Source organism: Myotis lucifugus, unplaced genomic scaffold, assembly GCF_000147115.1.
Source record: "Myotis lucifugus unplaced genomic scaffold, Myoluc2.0 scaffold_235, whole genome shotgun sequence".
Classification (NCBI taxonomy): Eukaryota; Metazoa; Chordata; class Mammalia; order Chiroptera; family Vespertilionidae; genus Myotis; species Myotis lucifugus.
In genome coordinates, this window is record NW_005871283.1 from 161,270 (window position 1) to 170,369 (window position 9,100).

Here is a 9,100-nt window from a genome sequence, read left to right on the forward strand (position 1 = left end):
AGGAAGTATGTATGGAAGGAAGGGAAGGAAGGAAGGAAGAAAGAAAGAAAGAAAGAAAGAAAGAAAGAAAGAAAGAAAGAAAGAAAGAAAGAAAGAAAGAAAGAAAGAAAGAAAGAAAGGAAGGAAGAAAGAAAGAAAACCAAAAAGTGAGCAAGCCTAGTAGGAAGGATGCAGGCCCGAGCCCACCTGGGTTGTGTCTGCTCCTGTCCATCTTGATTCCTGGAGAGGCGGGACTGGCTCCTTACGACTACTCAGGAATAGAGCGCTGAAGAGGAGCCGGAGCCTCTGTCCTTACAAAGGGAACCACATCTCATGCCTCGGTATCCTCTAGCCTCCAGCCCAGAGCCCAGCACCCAGAGGGTGCTTCATAGCTGCCTTTGCATGCATTTATTGAGCACTGACTGTATGTAGTAAGATCTCTTGCTGAGTTGTGGCTGATACAAAGAATTAGATTAATTCCTGTCCCAAGGATCTCATTTGGGAATAAGATGGATAATTTTTGTTGTTTGTTTTGTTAGTCCTCACCCAATGACATTTTTCTATTGATTCTTTAGAGAGAGTGGAAGGGAGGGAGGGGGAAAGAGAGAGGGAGAGAGAAAAAAAATCGATGTGAGAGAGACACATCGATTGGTTGCCTCCTGCACGTGCCCTGACTGGGCCAGGGATTGAGCCTGCAACCAAGGTGCACGCCCTTGACCATTATTGAACCTGGGACCCTTCAGTCGATGGGCCAAAGGATGCAGATCTTTAAATGTATCAGGCACTTGATGTGTCATCGCCCTTAATATGAGGTTTACATGCAGTGGCAGGAGCTCTATTAATTAATTTTACCTTACTAGTAAACACTAGAAGGTCAGGCCCAAATAATTCAGCATGCAGATTTATGCAAAATAGGCAAATTAGCGTTTGAGGCAGACAAGTGAGCCCCTGTGTTTATTTTATTTTTTAATCAAAAAGAATTCAGCTGTGGACAAAGAGAAATTATGATGCGAAAGGGGGCTTTTAACTCTATCCGAAATAATGTGCTAGCAACAACGATGGTCGTGGTCTCTGCCGTGTGCGGGCCTGGGCCAAGTGTGCCCTATCCTCCTAGCACCTGGGAAAGGGGCTCTATTCTGAGTCCCAGTTCCCAGGAGAGGACACTGATGCTCAAGAAAGAAAGAATAAAGAAAAGAAAGAAAGAAAGATCTTGTAATACCAGAAAGGGCAGCTTGGGATCAGAACCAGGTCTGCCTTGAATCCAGGGTCTGTATCCCCAGGAACCATTCTGCTCTGCCCACTGCCCTGTTGGTTGGGCATAGACAGGAGACGGTGCTGGGTGCTGGGATGATAGGATGGAAGGGGAGAAGTGGGTGCAGGGGGGATGGTGCTTCCTAGCTCTACCCTACCCTCTGGGAGGTGGTGCAGGGCTGGGTGGTAGGAGAGGGAAGCAATGGACCGGAGGGACCACCAGGAGCCACTCCTGAGCCATCGCTTGGGTACTATATCTGCTCAACCCCGAAGAGGAGTGAGTGATGGGGAGGGGTGCAGGGGAGCTGTGCCCGATTTGGCCCTGGGTTAGTGGAGCAATCCAGGCTGAGGTGTTTTAAGCAGTGGCCTGACCCCACATCTGTGCTGAACCAGCACAGGGCAGATTCAAAACCACTGAGTGTGTAATCCCAAGAGGCTGAGCTCCTTAGTGAGGGCGCTCCAGTCCAGATCCCCAGCGAGCCCACCCCGAGTCAAAATACCTCGGGCCACAGGGAGTCCCCAAGTGGGGATTCTCGGCATCTGCCAGCTAAATGGCACTGGCATCCCCTCTGAGCCATACGGCTCCCCGCCAGCCCCCGCCTGCGGGGAGGGACCTCCCTGTAAGCTGTGCACACGACTCCCATGAAGACTTTTTCACTCGCCCCATCAACCGTGGGTCTCGGCATCTCAAGGCCAGGACACCTTTGCTACATCAGCATGTAAGCGTATTCATCACTCAGAGCTCATGACAAGCAAACAGAAAAAGGGACCTGCAGACAAGATGAGGGGCCCCGTGCCACATGGCGAGCGAGGATCCAAGTCCAGGAGAGCCAGCGCCAGAGGACAATAGGCTGTCCCCACCGCACGACGAGCGAGTGTGTTAGAACCTTAAAGGGATACACTGCACAGACTTCAGCAAGGTCCCTACCGTGTAGGTCATACAAAATATGTGGGTACCAGTGTCGACAGAAACAAAATAAAAAACCAGCTCTCCCACCATTTATCCAGAGCAAGAAAAGCTGAACAAGGGGCCAGGGGCCGCAGGTAATGAAGAAAAGTCCGTATCATCGTCTGAAACATGTCCGTTACACGTACTTCCCAGGCCAGAAATGATCACAAATCACAGAACCCAGACAAGGAGACAGGCCTCCCTGCTGGCAACAGCGTGCAGCTGATGTTAGCACGTGCCTCGTGTGCACACGCATGGCCACATGTCAGCCTCACGGCGCAGCCCACGTGGGAGGTAAGTCCCTCGGAGAGGCGGGTGGAGCCTCCCAGGGTTACTCAGCTAGAAAGCTGCAGGCCCAGAATTTGAATCCCCATCCGATTCCCAAGCCATGTTCTTAGCCGTTCCACTCCACCGGCCCCTAACAGGGAGCTAGAGAGCGGATCCCTCTCCTGCCTTGTTTTCCAGCATGTTTCCAATAAGCTCTACGAGGATTCAAAGAACTTGCCCTTTGAATATCACCCCTTGTAGATGCAATCATAACCCCTTTAGAATGACAACCAGTTCTGAGGAGCCCCCAGAGGTTTAGGGACATGACGGGACCTTTCAAACACATGCGCACCTCCACTCCCACAGGGAGAGATAAAGAACCCAGAGAGAAACAGGCTTGCCAAGGTGTCACGGGGCTCCTGAGGCCGGCCGTGGGGAGAGCGGCCGGGGCCCCTGAGTGCACTCTCTCCCTGGCCCTATGTGACTCACCTGGGATGTGCTTGGCCCAGCTGATGGTGACCACGAGCTCTTGGTCTGCCAGGTCACAGAGAGTGGTCAGGGCCTTGATGTCGCCCTCAGGCATGCCGGGGGGAGGCCTGGCAAAGAGCTTGTTTGGCTCCGCCACCAGCAGGTAGGAGACGATCTTGGTCACTGCAGAGACCAAAGGAGGAAAGTAAATGGCTGGCGCGAGGAACGGGGCCGGGGTGGAGGCCGGGAGGGGTCGGGAAGACAAGTCGGGTACTGAGGAGCCCGGGAAGGTCAAACATGGCTGTAATCGTCCCTCCCTTCCTGACTCCACAGGGCTGCTGGCCGTGGCGACTCAGGTTGCTGAGAAAGAGCCTCCAAGGGAAGTTGCCTGGTGAATTCTCCCAAGAAGAGTCCGCTGCGTGTGGGCGGCTAGAGGGGCATGTTCTGGATGCTGGAGCCCAGGCCTCTCAGGACCACGCTGCATTTGGAGCCACATTCTGGGGCACCCCATGGGGAAAGGCCTTCTGAATACAGTCTCATTCTGAAGCACCTTATACCACTGCCAGGCACTGATGCCTCCTCCCCCAGACCCACAGTGTCCCATAACCCAGCACTGGGAAGATGGCAGGTCCCCAAGGGATGTCAGATGTGCCAGTACAGATGCTGGCAGAAGGGGCATGGACTGCCCTGGCACTCACATGGCTTTTTAGCAGGTGGGGAAATCTGTAAGCTCAGGTACGGGCTGTTCTCCGCGTCCAGCCGTCGCTTGTATTTCTGGCGGCCTCCACGCACTCGGTCAAGACGCACACCTGTTGGGAGGAAGGGCAGGAAGGCTCAGGAGTTGTTCGGCATCAGCAGGGCTGTCCGCGCTGACTGCGATTCCAGCCCTGGCTGAGTCCTTCAGGGCCACACCCAGATGGCCTCTGACAGCTGCTGATGGCCAGCCTCAGGCCAGGTGGCTGGACAATCCCTAACCAATTTTCTACAGTAATGGCCCATTCCAGTTGCCCGGGCCCGGTCCTGCCCCTACGGATTCAGCATCCTCTTGAAATCCATCCCAAGCAACCTGCAGCTCCTGAGCCTGTCTGTTTCTGAAAGGAAACGAGCAACAGCAGCACTCCTCCTCGTGCTGGGAAAGATGACGGGCCGTTTCAGGCCTGCTGTGAATCCGGGGAGGGGTGAGTCAGCTTGCCAAGCGAGGGAAGGGGTACCTGCCACTGGCAAGTACCTCAGAAGAGTTTAAATAAGGATTTTCAAACTTTTCACCAAAACAGCATCGGGCTGGACCCTCCCTGCCGATGTCAATTTCCAGATCCCACCCTCAGAGATTCTAGGCCAGAGGTCTCGAGTCAGTCATCTACACAAAGTCTCCGAAGAACGCCGACGCAGGTGGCCCCGGCCACATCTGGGAAATCCATGCCTAGAGATAGCTCAGCAGCAGGTGCAGAAGCAGCGTGGCCGCTCACACTGACACGCATTTCCAGGAGTGAGGCCCCATCCCGGAGAGATCCGTATTGTCACTGGGTCCCTGGTTTTCAGAAGAAACCCGCCCCTCCCCCTGCTCCTGCTGTAGACAGACACGTTGTACCATCTGACACCCTCACCAGAGAGCAGAGTGGGCAGCCCTGGCGAGGGCACCTCATCCCAGGGCACACAGCTCTGACTGGCCACCCCCTGCGTGGCCTGACCCGAAAGGATGGGTGGGACCCACCACGTCAGCTCCAAAGTGGAAGCGAACACAGAAAACGGAAGGGCGGGCCTTTCCTTACCATGAAATGGGCCTTGACTAAAAACACGTGAGAAGTCAGGGGCCAGAGTCCTGAGAGGAAGAGAGCTCAGAGGTCGCCCCCCCCCTCTGATTTGACCCCCTAAGTTCAACTTTCCGTTCTTTCCCCAAAGGTCAAGCTTCACCCTCCCAGAGACCCAGTCAGTCCAGATCTTCAGAGCCCTGCCCTCCCCCAGCATGTCCTCCACGGGTCCGGCTCCTTCCATCCTCCCAGCTTGCAGTACCTGCAGGTCCTACCCGCCCAGGCCTCCCCTGGGATGGGGGCGGGGTGGGGGGGGAGGGGAAGAGGAGAGAAGAGGAAGGCAGGAATAATCCCAATTGAACAGAATGGAAGCTTAGATCCCCTTCAAGCTAGGGGTGGTTTTCTGGCTGTTTCTTCTGTTAGGAAGTACAGGAGAGGAAGTTTCCCAGAGCAGAACAATTGAGAGTAAAATTACTGTTTACCTAGCGGGCAGGGGCCACCTCTTTAAATGCTAATGGCCCTAAAGGAACTTCCAGGCAGGAGTGCCCATCCCATGTGCTTCCAGTTAGGGGCTCTGAACACATCCACCTCCTGGAGGGCGAGGAGGCTGCCTTGAGCTCATCAAGCCTAGCAGACTGCCCCAGGAGACGTCTTTTTTGGGTGGGGCGGGGGGGGGGGGGGGGCCGGGGGGCGGCATGCAGTCACTGCTCAGCATGTTCATCAGCTGCCTCCTTTTCACCCTACAGCTGGGAGTGCATCCCACCCCGCTTCCTGTACAAAGGCAATCCCCCTATTGTGGGTCTAGTTGGGGGGCCTGAGCCCACCCCCTGCTGTGGGTATCAAAGTGGTCCTCTGGAGGTGGAAGCATGGATGGTGACACAGGCAGAGCCAATTGGCTTTGAATCAGGATCAAGTGACACAAAGACAGAGGGGCAGGGGTGTGGGCAGCCCTGGGCCAGACCCTCCTGGTCACTGCGTCCCCTGCGCCTGGGCTCTCTGGGCTCCCCCAAGTCCTCGGCTGGTTCTGGGTGTGGTCCTTGAGCCTCCTGATAGGTTCCCAATGAGCGCCCCTTTTGCTTCAGGGGCCAGAGTGGGTTGCAACATGGCACGGAGCCCCCTCTCACACAGTCAGTGGGCTTCATAGGTCCAGGCTGAGCCGGCTCTGGTGGCCAGAGAAAGCCCTGGGCAGAGCTGCAGCCCCAAGGTGGCAGGTCAGCACACCAGCAAGCCGTAGATGGCTGAGTACATGTGGGGGGGCCACCAAGGGCTGCCTTCCTTCGAAGTGCGGTCCAGGGCCAGCGGCATCAGCAGCATCCAGGAGCTCGTTAGAAATGCAAAAATCTCAGGCCTGGCCCCCAAGGAGTCAGAGTCAGCATTTTAACAAGGTGATTCGCAGCACGCGAGAGATTGGGAAGTGCCGCACTCCAGCAGCCGAGCAGGTCTGCTGTCAATCAGCTCCCGTCCGTCCCTGAGACCTTGGAGGGCCAGCTGAATCCTATCTGGCACAAAACCTAAACACCTGTGCTGCTACGACTTCGGCCCACATTCGCGCGCCCCTCCCCCCCAAGCCCCTTCCGAGAGGGCAGAAGGAGCAGGCGCACACACACAGGAAGGACGGTTCTTCCCTTGAAGGTTTTTGGGGAAAGTCCTCTGTCTGGCAGAGTTTTCCTGGCCCCATCCTGTGACACATCCACACAGCACCCCCCCTTGCCCCCTGCCTACTACACCCAAGGGGAGTCCACCCTCCACCAGCGTGGCTTCCCCTCAGAGAGCTGGCAAGGCCAAGAGTGAAAATGACTCACTTCATTCATGAAGGACGCGAGGACCCCCATTTCCTGGGCACCTACTATGTGCCAGGGTCTGACCTGGAGTCCAGGAAGAGCCCTTCCCCACATCACCGACTTTCTCTCTCTGAAGGTCGCCTGAGGAGCTCTCCCCTCCCTCCCAGCCCGCCTGGCCCCAGGCAGCTGTCAACAAGGATGGAAACTTCTCAACAAAAAGTAAAAAGAGGGACCTATCCCTTAGCAAGACAGGGAGAGCGGCAGTGGCCACCTCTGTCGCTGCCTCCACCTGGAATGTTTTCTGTCCCGATACAGGACCTGACCCTTAATGAGTGTTCAAGAAAGTCTTGATGAATACATCCCCACCCATCCCCACCCCACCCCACCCCAACCAGGCTGGGAGCCTCTTCCAGGAATCCAAAACAAACTGGGCCTCCCCCTACCAACTAGGTGCCCCTTATGCCCAGAGAGACTCGATCCTACTGCAGGGTCTGCCATGGTACCCCATATGCCAGGGGTCCTCAAACTACGGCCCGCAGGCCACATGCAAATACAAATATTGTATTTGTTCCCATTTTATTTTTTTACTTCAAAATGTGCAGTGTGCATAGGAATTTGTTCATAGTTTTTTTTTTCAAACTATAGTCCGGCCCTCCAACGGTCTGAGGGACAGTGAACTGGCCCCCTGTTTAAAAAGTTTGAGGACCCCTGCCATATGCAGTGGGTGCTTAAGAAATTGTAACTATTACCATCATCCTCATTTTTCTCCCCCAGCACTGTGTACATTAACAGTGATAATGTGAACAGCCTAATTGACAAAGGACTTTCTGTATGTATGGGCCTACTCAATTCACAGCATACAAAGCTGGTGCTATTATCCCTATTTTATCCACACACACACCCCGGCCCCCTGTTTTCCCCCAGAGAGATTTAGTAGTTTTCCCAATAAAAAAGCCAGCATCCAAGTGCTTTGCCATTCCAGGGTATGACCTCCCAGGGCACAAAGTGTAAACTCCCCTTTAAATTTTCTCCTCCAGATCTTTACAGCACAGTGGTCAATGGCTTCAATCAATGAATGTATCAATTATCAGGTCATTTTGTTGTAATTTTTTAAAGTTGGTTTTGATTATGCACAAACCGACCTGTGGGTGTGAGATGCGTTTGCTCCCCTCGCTTCCCGCCTGCTTTCCCTGTAATCGCCTCAGCCCAGGGGATCCGATGATCAAGGTCCCAGGCCCATCTCTGCCCCTTATGGGTCATGCAGCCTCAGTTCCCTCATCACGTACAGGGGAGGAGGCAATAGTAACGCCAACTCCACTCACCGAACGTGGCTTTTGTGACGATCAAATGACACACTAATGGGGAAATGCTTGGCAGGTGGGACGTGGTTCCAGCAGGCAGGTGAGGCTGTCACCCCGCGCCCTGTGCCTCAGCATTCACCTGCCCCCCACTTCTCCTGCCCCCTCCTGCTTGCTTCCCTCCAGTCCCATCAGCTCTTCAATTCAATGGGCTCTCAGAGGACAGGGCCCTGGTCCGCAGCATTTGCTGAGCACCCTGCCCCCACACCCTGCGCCACAGGCAGGGTTTGCTAACGATTGTTTCCAATAGAAGGGTCCTGTGGCAGAAGCATGTGCTTCTCAACCCAGGGACTCCTTCCCAGAGGCAGGGGCTGGGCAGAAGGGCACCACTTAAGGGAAATGCCCTTATCCCTCCTGCCCACACTATTCCCAAAGGCAATTCACACCCCGACTGTCTGAAGGCCCAGTTCAAGCATTCTCTCTCCTGACACTCTTCCTGGGCTCCCTTTGCTCATCCTCTCTTACAGTAACAACTCTTCACAATACACCGCACCCCCCTCTCCCTGGGGGACTGTGGGCACCTCCTGGGCGAGGACTTTCGTTCGTCTTTGTTGCCCGATCCAGTGTCCGAGAAACATGGTGTGCCCCGCTGAAATGAAGCCACCCAGACTTAGGAAGCAGAAGAATCTCAGGGTCCGATCTTTTCTCCAGTTTCCACTTGTCCCTCCAGAAATCCACTCCCTCAAGACAGGCCATTCATTCCTTAGGAAATTTCCTCCTTGTATTGAGCTACATTCTGTCTCTGAATCAATTCCTACCCTTCACCCCATCCAAAAAGATGATACCCTTCCACAGACAACCCTTTATGGACTTGAACTTCCTTGGGCATCCTCCTTCCATGGCCAAGCACTCTTTATTTTCTATATTTGCACAGTGTGTTCAGGCCAATCTCCTTCCTGCCTTCTATGCATTTGTCTTTATTGATGTGATCTGCTCTGCACTGAGAAGGGTCAGCTCCACAAGGGCACAGAGGTCTGAATTCCTCTGCATTCTACCTAAACAGACATTGCTCAATGGTGCTTAGACTTTTATCGGCCAGAGTGTTTTTATATATATACTAGTGGCTCGGTGCACAAAATTCATGCAGGGGGGTTGTCCCTCAGCCCGGCCTGCACCCTCTCCAATCTGGGAACCCTCAGGGGATGTCCGACTGCTGGATTAGGCAATCCAGGACCGCTGGCTCCTAACCGCTCACCTGCCTGCCTGCCTGATCGCCTCTAACCACTCTGCCTCCCAGCCTGATTGCCCCCAAATGCCCACCTTCCACCTGATCACCCTTTAACTCCCCCCCCCCCCCGC

General features: G+C 54.6%; 1 protein-coding gene across 1 annotated transcript in view; it reads right to left on the bottom strand.

Annotated features, from left to right (window-relative positions):
- The window catches only part of ESRRB (estrogen related receptor beta), a 51,164-nt gene that overhangs the window by 12,536 nt on the left and 29,528 nt on the right, over window positions 1-9,100 (bottom strand). Inside the window, exons 2-3 of the mRNA XM_023762177.1 lie at window positions 3,613-3,723; window positions 2,936-3,097 (exon numbers count right to left, since the gene is read on the bottom strand). Of these exons, the coding sequence (XP_023617945.1) occupies window positions 2,936-3,097; window positions 3,613-3,723 (273 nt within the window). The remainder of the gene's footprint in view (window positions 1-2,935; window positions 3,098-3,612; window positions 3,724-9,100) is intronic.